The sequence below is a fragment of the Myotis yumanensis genome, unplaced genomic scaffold (genome assembly GCF_028538775.1).
Source record: "Myotis yumanensis isolate MYYU_CA2020_CCGP unplaced genomic scaffold, mMyoYum1.0.hap1 SCAF_16, whole genome shotgun sequence".
NCBI classification, from domain to species: domain Eukaryota; kingdom Metazoa; phylum Chordata; class Mammalia; order Chiroptera; family Vespertilionidae; genus Myotis; species Myotis yumanensis.
Genome location: NW_027223767.1, coordinates 13,471,667 through 13,492,620, shown reverse-complemented (window position 1 = coordinate 13,492,620; position 20,954 = coordinate 13,471,667). Strand labels below are relative to the sequence as shown.

The window sequence follows — 20,954 nt, the reverse complement described above, 5'->3', positions numbered from 1 at the left end:
GCACCCTTTCCTTGGGCTCTAACCCAGAGAAGTGAAACCGTCAAGTTCCTAAGGATGTAGGTACAAACACACCCTTTGTAGCATTCAGCACAAGTCATACAAGTGGAAACCACTGAAAGCTCATCAACAGAGGAATGGCTGGGTGCACTGGGGAGCACCATGCAGCCATTTAAAAGATTGAGTCAGATGCATAACTATGAGCTGCAGTGGTTTCCAAGAGATCTATCTCTTGAGTGAGAAAAGCAAGCTTCCGGAAAATGTATACAGTGCAGCACAAATCTCTTTTTAAACAATTTTTTTTTTTTGTCTATGAAATGTAAGGTCCATCCCCCTCACCCATACCCTCTGGGGAACAACAGTGAGAGGAATTTTGATCAAGAAGCTAACTTGTTCTGCAGTGAGAAAAACCTGAAGTCATTTTCAAAGTCCACCATTTCTTACTTCTTTTCAGTTGGGTCAAGTTTCTAAACTTACTAAATCTCTGTTTTCTGGCTAATGAAAAGAAAATAGGATTTTACTGAGTCTCCTATCTACCTACTCCAGGAGTCCTGTGAGGATCAAACAAGGATGAGGCACGGGAAAATGCTTCACAGACATTTGGTTAAAGTGTAAAATATTTGCACCTGGCTATAAAGCAAGTCATGTTCCTGGGCTGAAGAAACTGCAAGGAGGCTAGTCATCACTAGGGAGAGGAAGCTGGGCGTTGCTACATGACATCACTACCTGGAAAGACACTTAGCATATTAGCCTTTTGTGTATATAGAGGTAGTTTTGCAACTTAGAGCAAGGAGCCCATCTCAGTTAGGCTCCCACCCTCTCACAGAAACTGGGAGATAGGGCTGCTGTCTTCCTAGATTTCAAAAAGCTGGCTCCCAGGTACTTAGGAAAGACATTCCTAAGGCATGAAACTGACAAGCAGCTTATTTAGCTTCTAGAATGATCTACACACAATTCAAAGAGACAAAGAACTTACAATTACAAGTTTGCTAAAGTAAATGCTCTAAGAAAAGGGAGAGTGTGGAAAATCTATGTTTAACAGGGAGAACCAAGTCTCTTATTTACCACTAGAGGCCCTTCCTGAAAGAATAGGGCTTCCTGAAGCTGGAGCAAAGCAGAGAAGGGGGCAAAACCTGCTCAGGCGGGCTTCCCTCCCGCCTCCGCCACCCCTCTTGTTTCTCCGCACTTTGCTCCCTTCTGCAGCACTTGGCTTCCTTCTATGTTGTCTTCAGTCTTCACTCCACTCCTGTGTATGCAAATTAACCACCATCTTTGTTGGCTTAATTTGCATACTCATCTGATTGGCTGGTGGGCGTAGTGGAGTAACACCAATTTGCGTGTTTCTCTTTTATTAGTGTAGATGTTTTATTTTTCCTTACAGTTACCATTTTTCCTTATGTGTGCCACAGGAAGGTCCAAGGGCTTGACTTTGCCAGGGCCTTTTGCACTAGAGAAGACCACATCTGCCACATGGGCATGCCAAAGCTAAACCCCTTTTCTCCAGACTCCCAGGGCCCTGGTCTCTGTGCCAGTAACTGACTCCCACATTCTCATTACCTCTCTTTGCAGAATAAGTATCGCCAGCAGAGAAGCAGGCTGATGTATGGACTGATTCTGGAAGCAGGGATGAAACAAACTCTCTTTTCTAGGTAAAAGTGATCCCTAAAGGGTGTGTGTAGAAAGGTCAGATTCAGTTCCTGCATAGGATGGGAATGTGAGCCAATCTATTTGCTTAGGACAGGATAGAGTGACCCAAAAACTGGCTGAAACTGGGGGCCAGCATGTGCCAGACACCAATCCTGAGCACAGAGGATGTAGGCAGGAGTGGGCTTAGAACATAAGAAGGGGAAGGGCATCCAGTTCAGATCATACACTTCCATGAGGTCTGAAATCTGGAAGGCAAGACTAGAATCTCTTTTATCCTCACCAATAACCAACATCCAAAGTCATTTTTGAGGGTTTGGCTCAAGAAAGCAGACTTACCTTGCCCTGGCTTATCCCAGCCAGCAGCCATATTCACTATGAGCGAAAAGCTTACAATGACTTAGACCAAGAAGATGTACATTAGGGACCTACCAAGGGCTTCATCTGGTTGCTGGGTGGGTGACAGAGCCTGAGCCCTGAATCATCTTCCTAATGTGTACAAAGTCCCTAACCAGCACTGGCCCTCTCTGTCCCCTGGTTTCCTCCCCTGAGTGCCATGAACGACCAGTAAATAGCTGGGGTTGAGTGGGATTAAGACAAGAGGGAAGAAGAAAGTAGAACTTCATGCCTAATAAAACCTGTTCCCATATAATTTTTTATATGTGAGAAAGCAGGCACCATGGTCAGTAAAACGAGGCCATTATAAATATTTACCTGGAATATAATGAAGACAAAAAGGCTGCATTCACCTGGAAAGGGCAAAGTTCATGAGAACTGTCCATGTATCCTGGGCCCCTAAGTGACTCCATACTGCACCCTAATACCCAGACCCCTAACCCTTCCTGCACCCATTATGAAGGTTGGACAAAAGGAGGCTCTCACTGCCTGCCTCTGTTAGGCCTCCTTCAATATCTGGTGTAACTAGGACCCTAATGCCAGGATGCTTGCAACCAGGTTCAGGGAGAGGCAGGGAGCAAGTCTCTGAGCTGTTACTTTTCCAGGTTCTAGGCAGCCTGGCAACCTCTGGTCATTTATTGAAGGACAGGGCTCAGATGCGGTAGAAATCAGGAACTGAAGACTATCCGGACCATAAGGGGTCTAGCAGGCCAGCGAAGCCTCCCAGGCTGGCCTTCCATATGTTGGCCACCGCCTTCCCACGGTTCCGGTCCAGAAAAAGGGAAACTTTCCCCTCCGGAAAGGGAAGGCCCAGTCACCCCCTCTATCAACCAGCTCTCCAAAAGGCCTGGAGGCCTGGGAAGTGTTCTCATCCTTGCTCCCTCCAACCTAGAGGCTCTTGGCCCCAGGCCTCGCCAGGAGGTTCAGAGACGCTCTGCCACATCCATCCTCGCGGCCTCACCCGGGCCAAGGGCCCCTTTACCTTCCCACAGCAACTCGAACCAGTAGGTGCTGCCCTTCCACATTCTGCTGGGCAGCTGGCAGGTTGGGGCTCGTCTGGGGCGGAGACTTGGGAGCGCCTGAAAGTAGCGAAGGGGGCGGGACCCAGACCCATCTTTAAAAACCTAAACTGGCCCTAGAGCTTCTGCACTCCCGCCCGCGGTCTTGAGTGGTCCGAGAATCGCAGGACCCGGCTCCCTGTCGCCTTGGCTACTAGAGTCCCGTCATGGGCCGCTACCGCATCTGCGTGGCCACCGGGGCCTGGCTCTTCTCCGGATCGCACAACAGCGTGCAGCTGTGGCTGGTCGGGGAGCGCGGGGAGGCGGAGCTGGAGCTGAACCTGCGGCCGGTGCGGGGCCAGGTCAGCGGGGGCAGCTGGGACCCCAATCCTCGCCGGGCTTAAGGCAGGAGGTGGGAGGGGGGCGAGTAACCGCGCGAACGCGCTCATTGGGACTCCCAGGAGTTGGGACCCCTGCCCCTAAGCGGGGAGAGGGTCGGGCTGGACTCAACCCCTTTCTCCCTCCCCCACCGACCGTGGTCCTCGCAGCCTCCACTACTTTCCCAGTTGACCCCAGGCCACTGTCCTGGGATCAGTGGTCAAAGGGAAGGTCCTCCGAGAGCGCGGGCGCGGAGAGAGTGTGAGTGGACGGGGTAGGTGATGATGCTCAGTGTTCAATTCAAGACACTCAGGGCCTCGCCCCGCCTTCCTGTCCTGCCGGTGAGACGGGGCGTCTGAGACCCACCGCGTGGGTGTTGGGAGGAGGCAATGCTGTCCCTGGAGGCCTTGTCACCGGACTCCACAGAGGACCCCGCATCCTCAGTTAAACGTCCTCTCCTGGGTCCCGGCTACTAAGTCTCACCGGGGTCTGTCCCCACAGGTGGAGGAGTTCGAGCAGGACGTTCCCCAGGACTTGGGGCCACTGCAGTTCCTGAAGTTGCGCAAACACCGCCCCCTGGTGGACAACGCCTGGTTCTGCGACCGCATCACCGTTCAGGGCCCAGGAGACTTAGAGGAGGCCGCCTTCCCCTGCTACCGCTGGGTGCAGGGCGAGGGCGTGCTGACCCTGCCCGAGGGCACCGGTAAGGGGCCACCTCAGGGAAGTGGGAGCAGGGACAAGGGATTTGTGGGGGAGAGGGTAGAATTGCACTGAGGCTTGAAAATGTGCGTGCTCAGGAGGTTAAGGGTGGGCCAGAGAGAGATGAGGAAAGTTATACATAGAATTAAAAAGGCTGGAAGTGGGCCTGGACAGGGAATCGAGTGATGTGTACATCCCACCTCCCACGAATGTGAGGATAGGGAATGGGAGATGCAGCCACGCTGGGAAGCAGAAGAGACAAAGTAAAATGGGAAGGAATCTCCGTGTGACTGGGAACCAGTGAGGGCAGGGACAGGTAAGGCTAGCACATGGAACCCTCGAGAGGAGGCAGGGAACGGAAGCAATAAATGATGTGACCTTGAAGAGCTGGTTTGGCTGTGACAACATGGAAGACAACTGTGAGGCCAGGGAGCACTCTGACTGGGGTGCGGATGTTTGAGGACAGCAAATATTGAATTAGTTGCTGTGAGAAATGAGAGAGGAATACAGAGACAATGAGGGCAAGAACAAATAAGGATGGAAATATGAAATATATGATTTTGATATAGGTATAAGTAGTGATAAGAGTAGGAAGAAGCCAGTAAATATAGAAGCACACAGAGCTTTTGAGGTGTGGCAGGTGAGGTTCAAGAAGTGAATATTTACCAAATGTATAGTAGAAAAAAAGATAGGGATGATTAAGATTTTATCACCATAATTCAGATGATTTATCCAACCATAGATATGGATGAAATCGGATCAGGTAGGGAAAGATGGATTAAGAGTCAAGAAAATGGTGGCAAACATAACACTTTGGTCTCAAGGCAAGAGATGAGGGCTGAGATAAGTGAGACCAGGAGTTCAAAGTTGGGATAAATGTGTCTGGGGAATCAATGAACTGAGGAACAGCCAGAGATAAAAGCAACAGAGCACAACTGAACACAGGGACTACGATACGAAAAGGACTGTGAGGACAAACAGAGCACAGGACCACGCAAAACTGTGTGGCCAATTGTCTTCATGTCTCCCCAGCCCGCCTGGCAGGAAACAATGCATCGGATGTGTTCCAGAAACATCGAGAGAAGGAACTGAAGGAAAGACAACAAATATACCGGTGACCGCCCACCCATATTAGACCCCGAGTTTCACCCCCCTCTCCTGACCCTGCCCACATCACTGACCTGAACCTTGTCCCCATGTCCTAGCTGGGCCACCTGGAAGGAAGGGTTACCCCTGACTATAGCTGCAGGCAGTGAGGATGATCTACCTCCAAATGTGAGATTCCACGAGAAGAAGAGGCTGGACTTTGAATGGACACTGAAGGCTGGGTGAGGAAAAGCCTGGAGCTCAGAGTAGACTAAGGGCTGGGAGATCCAAGAATGGTGGTAAACAGTGAGGGGCCGAGGAGTCAGCAAATGGGTTCATGCCTCAATGCCTGTCCTAGGGCACTGGAGATGGCCCTCAAGCGTGTGTACACCCTCCTGAGCTCCTGGAACCAGCTGGAGGATTTTGATCAGATCTTCTGGGGCCAGAAGAGCTCCCTGGCTGGTCAGTGGTTCCCCAGGTGTCTATAACCCCTTTATTGGCTGGAGGAGGGACATTGAGTTGTGGTGAATATACTCCTCCTCTTTGTTGTGATGAACATACAATATACAGATGAAGTATTATAGAATTATACACCTGAAACCTATATAATTTTATTAACCAATAAAATATAGCAATTTTTTTAAAAGCCTCCTCCTAACCTCCACTCTGACCCCACAGAGAAGGTTCACCAGCGCTGGCAGGATGACGAGCTTTTTGGCTACCAGTTCCTCAATGGCGCCAACCCCATGCTGTTGAGACGCTCCACCTCTCTGCCCTCCCGGCTGGTGCTGCCCTCGGGGATGGAAGAGCTTCGGGCCCAGTTGGAGAAAGAACTCCAGGTACTCCCTCCAGCCCTTGATTGTCTTCTTGTCTGTGTGGGGAGAAGTGGTAAAGGGGAGGGACCAAAAGAAGGAGGCTATGGTAACCCACTATCCCTGAGTGCAGAGTCCTGTGCTGGAAAAAAGCCAGAGATGATAAATTATGTAGGAGAAACTATAAGGAACTTCCAGCATAGATGTCCAAGGCACATACAGGTGAGGCCAGAGAGGTTAACTGGGACAATGACATTCTCTGGCTGATGTCAGTGCTGCCAACACCAGTGTTCTTGGGCAGCAAGAAAGATGAAGAATGCACTATTATGTGGGGAGAATTGAGGAGGTTTCCTGGAGGTGGTAGGTGGATACACGATGTAAGGCAGACGAACAAAGCAGGATGTGAGCATGTCCATGTGCATGTGTCTGGATTCCATGGCAATGGCAGTCAGGGAACCTCTGTGCATTACTTGGCAGAAGAGGTGAGATTTAGACAGTGAGTGAAAGAGCGTTGGCCGAGCTGATGGGCGCCCAACACAGGGAGCAGAGCGCTAGGGGACGTTGGGGAAGGGGCACAGCCTTCTTGACAATGGGAGAGTTTGCAATGCCTACAATGCAAACTGGACTGAGAGGCCAGGTACTAAACCCAGACCTGCTACCGCAAGCCTGCACAAGCCATCAGCCCACACTAGGTTGTTTCATCGTTTATTTAAAATGAGAGGAATTGGAACCCCACCTGCTTTGGCTCAGTGGATAGAGTGTCTGCCCACAGACTGAGGGTCCCGGGTTTGAGTTTGGTCAAGGGCACATACCTTGGTTGCAGGTTCCCTGGCCCTGATCAGGGTGTGTGCAAGAGGCAACCAATCAATGTTTCTCTCTCTGTCTTTCCCACTCCCTTCCACTCTCTCTAAAAATTAATGGAAAAATATCTCTGGGTGAGGATTAATAAAAATAAAATGAGAGGAATTGGACAAGATGCTCTGGTTCTGCCAATAGAACTCTGGGACTGATTAGGAAAATGGCAAGAAGCTATATAAATATCTTTATTTTTAATTAAATTTATTGGGGTGATATTAGTTAATAAAAGATAAATGTCTATAAATGTCTCTCTCCCCCTCCCCCCAGCCCTGTTCCTCTGGGAGTAGATCTTGAACTCTAATCATGGATATGTTCCTCTGTTCCCCAGAAGGGTTCCCTGTTTGAGGCTGACTTCATCCTTCTGGATGGAATTCCAGCCAATGTGATCCGAGAAGAGCAGCAGTACCTGGCTGCCCCCCTTGTCATGCTGAAGATGGAACCCAATGGGAAGTTGCTGCCCATGGTCATCCAGGTGAGGCACCGGGGCATCCGCCTCCCAACACTGCTCTCTGTTCATCCCAACCTCTGCTCCCAGGGACCCAGCCCTCTGGCTCTTGGTTCCCAAATTCCATCCTCACACAGTGAGACGTGTCTTCATGTTGGTCTTTGCTTGCAGCCTGGTTTTCCCTGACTCACACAACTGGAAGTACCTGTTCAAGAGTCATAATGGCCTCTTGGAGTTCTCACCCTGTACTCGGTGGTTCTCAAACTTTAGTGTGCGTTAGAACTACCTGAAGGGCCAGTTAAAACACAGGTTCTGGGTCCACCACCAGATTTTCTGATTCAGTAGATCTCGGGTGGGGACTGAGAATTTGCCTTGCTAACACGTTCCAAAGTGATGCTGATGCTGCTAGTTTGGGAACACACTTTGAGAATCACTATTTACTCTCTCAGTTGCCTTGACTCTAAATACACATTGTTTCCCGAATATCTTTTCTCCCAAAGTTCTCAACATTCAGCAAATACTGTCAATTATCTAACACATCCAGCTTCTCCTTTTCAACCCTCCCACCCTAACTCAGAACCTCACCACAGTTCTCCCAAACCACTGTTAGAATCTCCCTACTGGTCTCCTGCAACTGACTCTCCTGCATTCAACCTGACCATCGTGGCACTCATATGGCCCCACAGCCAGTGAGAGACAGGGTAGAAGGGTCCTCATTCCTCCTAGATTATAACTTCCTGGAAAAGAATAACCTTAGTCCTCTCTGTTTCCCTAGGAATGCTGACCATAATGTCCTTCATAAAGTAGACGTTCAATAAATGTTCAATTTCTTTTTCCCAGATCCAGCCTCCCAACCCCAGCTTCCCCACCCCATCACTGTTTCTGCCTTCGGATCCTCCACTTGCCTGGCTCCTGGCAAAGTCCTGGGTCCGAAGTTCAGATTTCCAACTGCATGAGCTCCAATATCACTTGCTGAACACTCATTTGGTGGCTGAAGTCATTGCTGTCGCCACCATGAGGTGCCTCCCAGGACTGCACCCTGTCTTCAAGGTAAATCCTCTATTCTCCATGTCCCATCTTGCTGAGACCAAAGAGAGGAAATGGCCAGTATCAAATGATACTGCAGCAGCAAAAAATGTTTATAACAATTTGTGAAAGAAAGAGGGAAGAGTAGAAGGAAGACTGTATCAATATTTTAAGACTTATATTTTAATTGCATCAAGTCACCTAATGTTTCTTCAGGACATGTTATAAGGGAACCCTCTGAAATTCCAGAGACCTGACCATCTAGCAATGACCTGGAGGATTGCTAGACAATTGTTAGTAAAACAAAACTCTTGCTCCTGTCTTAGGAGATTTATTGTTTATCCAGGAAGACAAGTGATGCCCATAAGAACCAACCAGAGAAAAATATCTGGAACAAGAATTTGAAATCACAAGAGACGGCCTATAAACACTATAGTGTTGATGGAGAATGTCCTACCCCTACTGAGGAATCTGCTGTAGGAATGGATCAAAGGGCAAGGAGAGCGCCCCAGTAGGTTACTTATACCTGCCCAGGAAATAGGTGGAGGAAGATATGCAAAGTGGTTACAGGAATGACAAGAAAACGAAACAAAGACTTGGAGGAAACAGCAGGTGCACATGCCTACGAATAAAATTAAAGAGAGAAAGGTCACAAGTCTAAGCTGCAACATCTAAGAGCACACAGGGTGGGTGTGTTGTAATTTTATAAAAGAGGATTTCAGCGTAAGGAGAACTGAACTATGTTTTAAGCTGGGGATTTACGCCCTGACCCCCAAACCTGCCCAACAGTAGCTATGGCCTCAGTGAGTCTGGGGTAACATAGATGAGATGGAATCTGTGCGATTAATAGAATCTTGGATTTTACTGACCTCGTGGTGCTCCTGCATCACAATCTGCTGCTCACCCCCCTTTACTAGTTCATCCCTCTCCACACCTCCATCCACTCACCAAAACAGCTTCATCTCCTGGCAAACCGCTGAGCTGTTATCAGGACACACAGGAGAAGGAACCTGTAATGTAGGCAGGCTCTGGATTCAGACTGCCAGCATCTAATCCTGAATCCTGGCCTCAGAACTGACCAGAGGCTTGCTTCAGTGTCCTCATCTCTAAATGAGGACAACAGGAGCTCCACCGTGGGTTGATGAAGGATAAAATGACATAACAATGTAACACAGGCTAAAAGCTAGAAAAACCACTAGTTCCTGATATTATTATTACTATTGTTAGGAGTTGTTTGTTCTTGGGTATCTTCTCTCCTACTGTGGACTTTAGACTTTCTGTGACATTTGGCCTCTTTCATGAATTTTCTGAAAAGTTTTAGATTGTGAGCTGCTTGATACCAGAGATATCACTTGGCTCATTCACTGTATCCAGCATCAACTCAGATAAATACCAACACTACAAGAAACCTGTATATCAACTGGGTCGAAATGAACACAAAATAGTCTGAGATAAAAGGAACTGTATGTGAGGATCAGGGGACCTTACCTAAGGAAAGCTATTTTTTAAAAAGCTATTAGAGCCCTAGCTGGTTTGGCTCAGTAGATAGAGTGTCCGCCTGTGGACTGAAGAGTCCCAGGTTTGATTTTGACCAAGGGCACATGTCCGGGTTGCAGGCTTGATCCCAAGTAGGGGGCGTGCAGGAGGCAGCCAATCAATGGTTCTCTCTCATTATTGATGTTTCTATCTCTCTCTCCCTTCCTCTAAAATCAATAAAAAACTAAATTTTTTAAAAAATATATTTTATTGATTTTTTACAGAGAGGAAGGGAGAGGGATAGAGAGTTAGAAACATCGATGAGAGAAAAACATCGATCAGCTGCCTCCTGCACACTCCCCACTGGGGATGTGCCCGCAACCCAGGTACATGCCCTTGACCAGAATCAAACCTGGGACCTTTCAGTCCGCAGGCCGACGCTCTCTCCACTGAGCCAAACCGGTTTCGGCAACTAAATATTTTTTAAAGCTTTTAAAGATAGAGGGGACCTAACTGCCTAACTGGGGGTTGGGCAGATTTGGTGACAGCCCCTCTGCTGCTTAAGTAGGTAGCTCAGAATGGCTCCTCTCATTCTGACTAAAGGTGCTCACCCCCTAAAAGCCAACAGTGAAGCTACCAGAGGATAAGGGTGGGGCTTTGATAATGGGTAGAGGGGTAATTATAAGCTATGAGGATGCAAATGATACAAGAACAAAAGAAAACCAAAAGGGGCTGATTCTTTAAAATCAAACACTCAAGGTAGAAATAATGAAGACTAATGATACAGCTGAGACTTAAAGACTTGTGTGTGTACTAAACCCTCTTCATACATCACTCACCTAAGCATCACCATTGCCTCCTGAAATAAGAAACCCTATTATCACCTCCTGTTGGCAGATGAGGTGATAGATAGGGGATGAGACAGATTAACACTTAGAGGGTCCATTACCTTGGGCAAGGATCAAAGTGTAGATTGAAACCCAGGTCAGTCTAGCTCCAGGGGAGTAAAGAGCATGAGAATGAGTGACCAGAGAAATAGAAGGAGACCAGCTTGCAAAGGCGCTAGCAAGGAGGAAAGCATCAAGAGGACAGGAGGCCACCATGCTGAACACCACTCCCTGATAAAGTAGGGCCCAAGCATGTCCTCCACAAACCACTCCTCCAACCTTCTCCATCCAGCTCCTGATCCCACACACCCGCTACACCATAGAGATCAACACACGGGGACGGGGCCAACTCATCTCAGATGAAGGTGTATTTGATAAGGTAAGGGGGTAATAGAATGTGGGGCTACCTAATCATCCAACTCTGCATGACCTCCTGTCACTTTTAAGATCCCAGACTGACCTGGCTGGTGTGGCTCACTTGGTTGAGCATTATCCCATGGACCAGGAGGTGACTATTTGATTGCTGATCAGGGCACATGCCTGGGTTGTAGGCTCAATCAACAGTAGGGCATGTGCAGGAGGCAGCTGATAGAGGTATCTCTCTCCCTCTCCATGTCTCACTCTTTAAAATCAATAAAAAAAATTATTAAAAATCCCAGACCAACCTGTGTAAATGCCCTGACCCTTAAATCCAGGAGCCTTGTCCCTTTATACCCATGTCATTAAATGTGAGAACCCCATATCTGAACCTCTTGTACACTATGCCCTGTCTTCTTCCTCAAGGCCTCTCATCTCTTTGTCCCAGGGTATGAGCATCGGTGGAGGGGGCCATGTGCAGTTGATGCGCCGGGCCATGGCTCAGCTGACCTACCGCTCCCTCTGTCCTCCTGACGATCTGGCTGACCGAGGCCTGCTGGGCATCCCAAGTGCCCTCTATGCCCATGATGCTTTACGGCTCTGGAAGATCATTTCCCGGTGGGTGAGAGTGGGAGCTGAGAAAGGAAGGGCCATTGGGGACAATGAGAATGGGGCTTTGGCCTGAGGTCAACATGGGGCAAAAGGAACATGTCAAAAGAAGGCTCAGACATGAGGAGCAGAGGACTCAGTCCTGAAAGAGAAGAGGAAGAATGAGGAGGCAGTGGGTAAGGTCTGATAAGAAAGAGACCAGGATGGGGGTAGACAGCCTCGGATGGGATAGCTGTGGATGGGGGGAGGGATCTGAACACACCAGGGTTGTTGTCAGGAAGAATGACTACACCATATATAGAGAATTTCTAGAAGTAATGACCCACATTTTCATTCTTTTCTACACTAATGTGTAGAAAGAGCTGGGGAATGTACCAAAAGACAAGGATCTACACTCAGACACAGTAAGAGTGTGTTGGACAGAGGCCACAGAAAAGGAGTAGAGGCAGCCGTGGGCAAACTACGGCCCTCGGGCCGGATCCAGCCCGTTTGAAATGAATAAAACTAAAAATAAAAAAAAGACCGTACCCTTTTATGTAATGATGTTTACTTTGAATTTATATTAGTTCACACAAACACTCCATCCATGCTTTTGTTCCGGCCCTCTGGTCCAGTTTAAGAACCCATTGTGGCCCTCGAGTCAAAAAGTTTGCCCATGGCTGGGTTAGAGGCTACAGCCTTGTACTCTCAAGGAGTTCAGCTCCCTTCTCCTCTGGGCAGGTACGTGGAAGGGATCGTCCACCTCTTCTACGACGGGGATGACGTCGTGAGAGGGGACCCTGAGCTACAGGCCTGGTGTCGGGAGATCACTGAGGTGGGGCTGTGCCAGGCCCAGGACCGAGGTGAGATCCCTCCCCAGAGAAGAGAACTCCTTGGACACTCTGCCCAGAGCCCCTTGTCAGCCTTGCCTTCTGGGGACATGATCCCAACCCCTCATTACCCTCTCTCCCTCCACACATGAAGCATCTGGATCCCATTCCCACCTCCTAAGTGTTAGGACCATCCTAGAAACCCAAGGATTATTCCCCTCAGAGACCCTGAACTTCAACTTTTTAAAAAAAATGTATTTTATTGATTTTTTACAGAGAGGAAGGGAGAGAGGTAGAGAGTTAGAAACATCGATGAGAGAGAAACGTCGATCAGCTGCCTCCTGCACATCTCCTACTGGGGATGTGCCCGCAACCCAGTTACATGCCCTTGACCGGAATCGAACCTGGGACCCTTCAGTCCACAGGCCGACGTTCTATCCACTGAGCCAAACCGGTTTCGGCCTGAACGTCAACTTTTATGTCCCTTTCCGCTGCCTAGTCACAGATGCCTCCAAACTGCCACAGCATGGGGCTCAGTGGGTCCAGAACCACAGCCAGTGGGTGGGGGATCTGCCCAGGCCCTACTAGAGGCATCTCTCCCATGGTGTCTATTTTCCTGCCTGAGGATATGAATGGGAAGATTTTCCCACCAAATCCCACAATGACCCACTCTGGTTTTCCTTTCTTATCCTGTCTGCTACTGTCCAGCACACAGAGGGTCCAGGCAAACTGCACACTTTACCACAGTACACGGTCATTCTAGGTGCAAACTCAGTACTGTACATGCTTTGGCTCAAATCTAACCTCAGTTCCCTGTCCCTTAGAGCTCACATTCCTTTGCCAATCTGTCCTCCCCCGACCCCTGCTGGAATCTAGCCACTGGCTTAAGATCTAGTCATTAGCTTTAGCACACTCGAATCACATTTAACTGCTGGGGAAGAAATTGCTTTTCTTGAGCTCTCCTAGGTTCATCCTCCTCTCTCTAGCACACGTGGACCAACCTGGACTGCTTCAAATCGCCCTTCAGTCCCTGCTCCTCACACTTCACACCAGCATCTCTGCCTCTGTAGGACACCTACAGACATTTACTGGGGAGCCATTGTGGTCAGACCCGGAAGATGCAGTGAGCAATAAACCAGCACCTGAGCTCTGGAGGGGCCTCTCCCTGCGGAATCTGAGGCTGCACCATCCCCACCCTCCCAGGACCAAACTCTCTAGGACATCTCAGTACCGTCCCGTAGGCTCCACAAGCCCCCAAGTCTCTGATTCCTCTGCCTGGCCATCTTTTCCCCAACTATTACCAACTACATTTGGAAAATTCAACTTTCACATATTAACTTTAACCTCCAACTAACGACCTCTCACTCTCTCTCCCTCAGTTCTCATAGCTGACTTTTCCCTAATTTTCCCAACAGACTTAAAGAGGAAATGTGTTAAGATTAAAAACTGTCAGAAATTAGCAGTCAGGATCCCAAGTTCAAGGTCAGCCTCTGCCTTTTCCCAACTGTGTCCGTTTTACCTATAAAAGGAGAGTGATTATACTTGTTCCACTTAACTGATAGGATTATTGGGTGGCCTGGGATAACTTGTGGAAAGCCTCTCTTGGCTGTGACACTAGGAATCCATGACTTCTCCTATTCCTCACCTTATAATTCAGGCACTTATAATTCCCTGTCTGGGAATAGGGAGAAGCAACCCTAAATTCTTAACCATTTTTTAAGGCAGAAGATATTTGATTAGTCAATCTTTTCTGCCTCCAACCCTTCCATAATGACAATATTATTATTTACTAAGCACTTGTATCAATTTTTTATATATTATCTCATTTATAAGGTAAGTATCATCTACACTTTACAGGTGAAGAAATTGAGGTCAGAGAAGTTAATTGGCCTAAGGCAGGGATCCTCAAACTTTTTAAACAGGGGGCCAGTTCACTATCCCTCAGACTGTTGGAGGGCCAGACTATAGTTTTTAAAAAAAACTATGAACAAATTCCTCTGCACACAGCACATATCTTATTTTGAAGTAAAAAAACAAAATGGGAATAAATACAATATTTGTATTTGCATGTGGCCCGCGGGCCGTAGTTTGAGGACCCCTGGCCTAAGGTATCCAAACTAGATTGCTTGAGCCTGAACTGAAAATCATGTCTGATGCAAATATATTTGAATAAATGAACCAACACCCATCAATTCTAAAACACAGACATCACCTTTATTTCTCTCCTCTCGTGCTATAGCCTAGATCCTGTTCCTTTCCTCCCCAGGTTTCCCTGTCTCCTTCCAGTCTCTGAATCAGCTCTGCCATTTCCTTACCATGTGTGTGTTCACGTGCAGTGCCCAGCATGCGGCCATCAACCAGGGCCAGGTATGGACAGATGAAAGCCCAGGTCCCGAAAGCAAGTGTCAGGACCTCAGGATGCCCTAGGGCAGTGATGGCAAACCTTTTGAGCTCAACGTGTCAGCATTTTGAAAAACCCTGACTTAACTCTGGTGCTGTGTCACATACAGAAATTTTTTGATATTTGCAACCATAGTAAAACAAAGACTTATATTTTTGATATTTATTTTATATATTTAAATGCCATTTAACAAAGAAAAATCAACCAAAAAAAATGAGTTCGCGTGTCAGAGGTGACATAGGTTCGCCATCACTGCCCTAGGGAGAGATAGGGGTTCAAACCCTAAGTGCCAGGATCCTAAGTTGTACTTTCTTTCCCCAGCTGGACTGGTGTGCCTGGGTGCCTAATGCCCCATGCACAATGCGAATGCCCCCACCCACCACCAAGGAAGATGTGACAATGGACACAGTGATGGGCTCACTCCCTGATGTCCAACAGGCCTGTTTTCAAATGGCCATCACATGGCATCTGGGTCGACGCCAGCCGGACATGGTAAGTGAGGACTCTGGGGAAGAGAAATGATTATGGAAGGGGAACATCAGAGTGAGGGGCTAAGCTCTAGGTGCTTCTGCCTTCAAACTAGAAACTGACTGATCCTTTGTTCGTTCTTAGGTTCCTCTGGGGCATCACAAAGAACAGTATTTCTCGGGCTCCAAGACCAAAGCTGTACTAAACCAATTCCATACAGATCTGGAAAACTGGGAGAGGGAAATGACAGCCCGGAATGAGCAATTTGACCTTGCCTACGAATACTTAAAGCCCAGCAACATAGAGAACAGTATCACTATCTGAGCTCTATGGTGCCCCCACCTGGAAAACTTCAGCTCTCCAAAATAAATTCTCTACATCAGTATCCCACTGGCCCAGGCAGGGTGGTGGTGGTGGGGAGAGTGGGGTGCTAGGAGGGAGGGGGAGGCAGCAAACCTTTTCTGTAAAAGGCCAAATAAAAATTGTATGGTTTGTAGGCCACAGAGACTCTGTCACTACTCAACTCCTATTGTAGCAAATGGGACAATATGAAAATGAATGAGTGTGAATGTGTTCCAATAAAACTTTGTTCATGGGCAGTGAAATGTGAACTTCACGTGTCACAAAATATTCTTCTTTTGTTTTACAACCTTTAAAAATACAAAAACAAAACAAAACTAACACCCCTGTGCTTTGCTAGAGACGTGCACAGGCTGCAGGCTGAATGTGGCCCTCAGGGGCAGTACCTGGACAAGGCTGCCTGATCTGGTCTGAAGCACTGACCCTACTTGCAAACATCCAGAGAATGCTCTCAGGGGTGGGTGGGGAGATTTCTTGGAGAAATGAACTACCTCAACTAATTCTCCTTTCCCTGGAGCTAGACTTCATGCTTGGTGGGCAACTTAAAAATTCCTGATTCTGTTCTTTCCCAACTTTCCCTCCACCGCTATTCATATACCTACCCCCAAAAGTCCTGGAATACAAAAGGTGCTCCTAGAGCAGACTAAAATCTTTTGGTTTCCTTCCCCAAATAGTCTCAAACAAGAGAGACATGAAATTCATGTCTCAAGGCCATTTTCCCAGTTCCTTTAGTACATTGCAGTCACTACCTGTGATCCAGGTTCTATGTTTTCTTTCGCCACCCTTTTCAGAACAATATGCACAAAATAAATGGAAAAGTACCACAAAATTATGCTAACCATTTCTTTGTCTAGTTCCAGGGTCTTGGGTTCAGAATGGCCCCTCTCAATCATGCTTTGATCACTGTTTTCACTAGACTGGGTACAAGCTCAGAACAGAACTATGTTCTTCAAACATGCATTTCCCTGAATGATTATTACAAATCTGTCTCTTACCAGTGAAGTATACAAACTTTTTCTTTGGAGTGAAAGAATTCCTCATATTTTTAAAATCATGTCCCCTACCTTATTCAAAGGGCCTATAATCCGTTTCCTTAGTTTACAGTCGGGAAGCAAAGTGATGTTTTGTGTATCATTTCTTTCTCCAGTACATTAGCAGGACCACGCACCTTCACAACCTACCCACAGTCTACTTTCCTTAGGCTTTTCCTGACACCCATAGTTTTCCTGGATTTGGTATCCAAACCATTTAGTATTCCATGTTTGGTAAAAAATGTTACTTAAATATTCCCAATGCCAAGAACCCTCCACAATTTTTTTATCTTTGTATTTTAATTCAATTTTTTATAATAATAAAAGAGTGATATGCAAATCGACCAAAAGACCAAACAGCAGAACAACCATCCGGACAACCATGCTATGACACAACTGGCACCAGGCCAGCCAAGGTGACTGTGATCGCCCTATGATCGCCCCACAGAGGGGAGACCCAGGACACCGATCGATTGTTGGTGCTGTGATAAGGTGGGCAGGGCCTCCCTCTACAGGGCAATCGATCTCAGGGCTCCCGGACTGCAAGAGTGTGCAGGCCGGACTGAGGGACCGCCCCCTTCCCCAGTGCATGAATTTCCTGCACCAGGCCTCTAGTATATATATAAAATTTCCCTCATCACAAACAATAGATGATGATAATATCTTCAGATCAATAGATGGAGACCTATCTGCTGTCTTTGCTACCTTTAAGATTATACCATGAGCCCAGCCGGTCTGGGTCAGTGGTTGAGCATTGACCTACAAACCAGGAGGTCACAGTTTGATTCCAAATCAGGACACATGCCCAGGTTGCAGGCTCGATCCCCATTGTGGGGCATGCAGGAGGCAGCCAATCAATGATTCTCTCTCATCATTGTTGTTTCTATCTCTCCCTCTCCCTTTCTCTTTGAAATCAATATACATATACATGTATTTTTAAATGATTACACTGTGATATGGTCCCATATTCAATATTTACTATGATGAGTATTTAATGAACACCTTGGTATGTACACACTTATGCACCCTTATATTTAAAGTATAGACTTCCAGAAATGAGATTTCAACTAATATACATGTATCTATTTTATATGAGATGTTCTGTTTTTTGAAAACCACTTTTGCGGTACACTTGACATGTAAAACCTATACATATTTCATGTCTTTAATTCAATGAGACTGTAAGTTATGTGTATGGAATTATTAAACTAATGATCCATGCTTTTTTTCTTTCTAAACTAGTTTTTAGAAAGATTTAGGGGATGGTCAAAAGGCAAGTGTTGTAAGATCTCTCCCCACGTACAATGAGAGTCAGCTGCCTAAATGCCACAGAAAAGAAGTAGAGGTCAGAGGCTAGACCAGCCGTGGGCAAACTACGGCCCACAGGCCAGATCTGGCCCGTTTGAAATGAATAAAACTAAAAAAAAAAAAAAAGACCGTACCCTTTTATGTAATGATGTTTACTTTGAATTTATATTAGTTCACACAAACACTCCATCCATGCTTTTGTTCCGGCCCTCCGGTCCAGTTTAAGAACCCATTGTGGCCCTCGAGTCAAAAAGTTTGCCCACCCCTGGCCTAGAGCCTTCTACTCCCAAGGAGCTTGGCTCCCTTCTTCTCTGGGCAGGTACATGGAGGGGATTGTCCACCTATTCTACCACAGGGATGACATCATGAGAGGGGACCCTGAGCTGCAAGCCTGGTGTCGGGAGATCACTGAGGTGGGGCTGTGCTGGGCCCAGGAGTGAGGTAGGATCCCTCCCAAGACAAGGGAGCTCCTTGGACACACTAGCCAGAGCACCTTCTCAGCCTTTCCCATCTGGGAACATGACCCCCTCTCCCTCCACACATGAAGCATCTGGATCTCATTTCTACTTCCTAAGACTCAGGACAATTATAGAAACCCAAGGATTGTCCTCCTCAGAGATCCCACAACTTTTCATAGATGCCCCTAACCTGCCATGGGGCCCAATAAGGCCAGACCACAACCTGTAAGGAATCTGCCCAGGCCCTGCCAGACTCTCTCCTAATGATTGTCGGTTTTCTTACTTAAGGATAGCAAACCCATACCAGTCCCCCTTCCCCTCCCTTTTTCTCCTTCTTGCTACTGTCCAGCACTCACAGAGGATCCAGACATCCTGCACGCCTGTTATAGTGCAGAGCCATTTCTAGATGTAGCCTCAATACTGAATATATTTTGACTTAAATCCAAATGTAGTACCATGATTCTTGGGACTCAAGTTTCTTAGGCAAAAGTGCCCTCCTCACCAGTGAACTACCTTCATTTGAAGATATATCTTCAGGTCCCCTGCTACTTAAAATATAGATATAGCTATGGATATAGACAGATATAGATATAGATATCTACACTAATAAAAGAGAAACATGCAAATTAACCATCACTCTGTCACTCAGCTATACCCATCAGCCAATCAGAGCGACTATGCAAATTAACCCAACAAAGATGAAAGTTACTTTGCATATGCAGGTGGGGAGCAAAGACTGAAGATGACTGCAGATGGCAGTGGCCACAGAGCTGGAGCAAGCAGGAGGCTTGGGTTGCTCCCTGCAATGGAGGAAGCCAAGCTTCCCGCCAGCCCTGGATTCTGCTCAAGGAGGGGCTGGGGCCTGGGTCGCCAGGGGCAACCCAGGCTTCCATTCTGCCCTGGGCTCCACTGGAGGAGCTGGCCAGGGGGTGGGGGGGGGGAGGGGAGGAAGGGCTGGGAGCAGCTGGAGCGGAGAAGTCAAGCCGGACCAAAGGCCTGAGTCCCAGATGTTGGAGGAAAACCAGTGCTGGCAGCCAGGGGAAGGAAGACCTACTGCACGAATCTTGGTGCAACGGGCCACTAGTAGATATAGATATAGATGATATATAGATATAGATATAGGTATAGATATAGATATAGATATAGATATGTAGATTTCAGAAAAGAAAGGTGAGGGAGAGATAGAAACACCAATTATGAGAGAGAATCATTGATTGGTTGCTTCCTGCATTCCCCACAATAAGGATCAAGCACGCAACCCAGGCACATGCACTGATTGGAATCTAACCATGACTGCCATGTTCATAGGTGGATGCTCAATCACTGAGCCATGTTGGCTGGGCTCCCCTACACCATTTTTTTTATCCATAATGAAGAAATAGCTTTTCTTGAGTTCTTCCTAGGTTCATATTCCTCTCTCTACTACACATACGCCAGCTGGGACTGTTTTGAATCGTCCTTTAGCTTCTTCCCCCTTCACTCTTCACACCAATACCTTGAATCCCATCCACTCCCTCCATAGGATAACAATAGGCAATAGATAAGAGCTATTACTTATAACCAGGCCCTGAATGGCCAATCAGTTAACCACTTTCCTATGGTGGAGTGGAGTCTTACCTCCAAGTGATATATTCTTATCACTACCTCACATACTGTGTGTAATTTTACTTAGTTATTCTGTTTATTACCATTCTTCACTACAACAGTCTGTCTTACTTACCAACCTATTCCCAGTGCCTATATAGTGTCTGGTACTTTTTCAATAAGTGAATGAATGAACACTAAGTCTAATATATGGACATGCCAAGCAATCAGCATTTATTTCCTCATCTCCTTTGGAACTGCAGTTTCTAAGCATTTTCTTTTCTCTAGGTTTCCCTGTCTCCTTCCAGTCTTGGACTCAGCTCTGTCATTTCCTTACCAGGTGCATCTTCACATGCACTGCCCAACATGCAGCAGTCAACATGGGCCAGGTATGGACAACTGAAAGCCTGGGTTTCTGAGAGAAAACTTCTGGGCTAGGGGACACCTGAGGGAGAGAGCTGGGGTCTAGGGTCCTGAATCAGAGTTTCTGGATGACTCCAGATTCTTCCTCCCCCAGTTCAACTGGTTTACCTGGGTCCCTAATGCGCCAACCCCAATGCGGATGCCCCCTCCCACCACCAAGGAAGATGTCACAATGGACACAGGGATGGGATCGCTACCTAATGTCCAGCAGAGCTGTCTTCAAATGTCCATCACATGGCTCCTTAGCCAGCCGCAACCAGACATGGTGAGAGGGGACCTCTGGAACTCTGAGGGGACTGATGGCTGACAAAGAGACATTAGAGTGAAGGACTGGAGTTTGGGTCCCTTTTTCTTAGAACTAGAAGATGATTGATCCTTTCTTTCTCCTTCCGGTACCACTGGGACATCACCAAGAAGAGTATTTCTCAGGTCCTGAGCCCAAGG

General features: G+C 47.3%; 1 protein-coding gene across 1 annotated transcript; it reads left to right on the top strand.

Moving 5' to 3' along the window:
* The first annotated feature begins 3,262 nt into the window (after positions 1 to 3,262).
* Positions 3,263 to 15,885, top strand: LOC138995077 (polyunsaturated fatty acid lipoxygenase ALOX12-like). Its single transcript, XM_070395437.1, has 14 exons — positions 3,263 to 3,397; positions 3,915 to 4,116; positions 5,145 to 5,226; positions 5,318 to 5,440; positions 5,557 to 5,660; positions 5,877 to 6,037; positions 7,197 to 7,340; positions 8,154 to 8,363; positions 10,995 to 11,081; positions 11,508 to 11,677; positions 12,389 to 12,510; positions 14,744 to 14,844; positions 15,200 to 15,370; positions 15,491 to 15,885. The coding sequence occupies exons 1-14, from the start codon at positions 3,263 to 3,265 to the stop codon at positions 15,668 to 15,670; spliced, it is 1,992 nt and encodes a 663-aa protein (XP_070251538.1). The 3' UTR covers positions 15,671 to 15,885.
* The last annotated feature ends 5,069 nt before the right edge of the window (positions 15,886 to 20,954 follow it).

Excerpts from the sequence above, each read along its gene's own strand:
- LOC138995077 (XM_070395437.1), top strand. The coding sequence starts at position 3,263 with ATGGGCCGCTACCGCATCTGCGTGGCCACCGGGGCCTGGCTCTTCTCC. Across the intron at positions 11,082-11,507 it reads ATGAAGGTGTATTTGATAAG|GGTATGAGCATCGGTGGAGG; the intron begins GTAAGGGGGTAA and ends TCTTTGTCCCAG. Across the intron at positions 15,371-15,490 it reads GTCGACGCCAGCCGGACATG|GTTCCTCTGGGGCATCACAA; the intron begins GTAAGTGAGGAC and ends GTTCGTTCTTAG.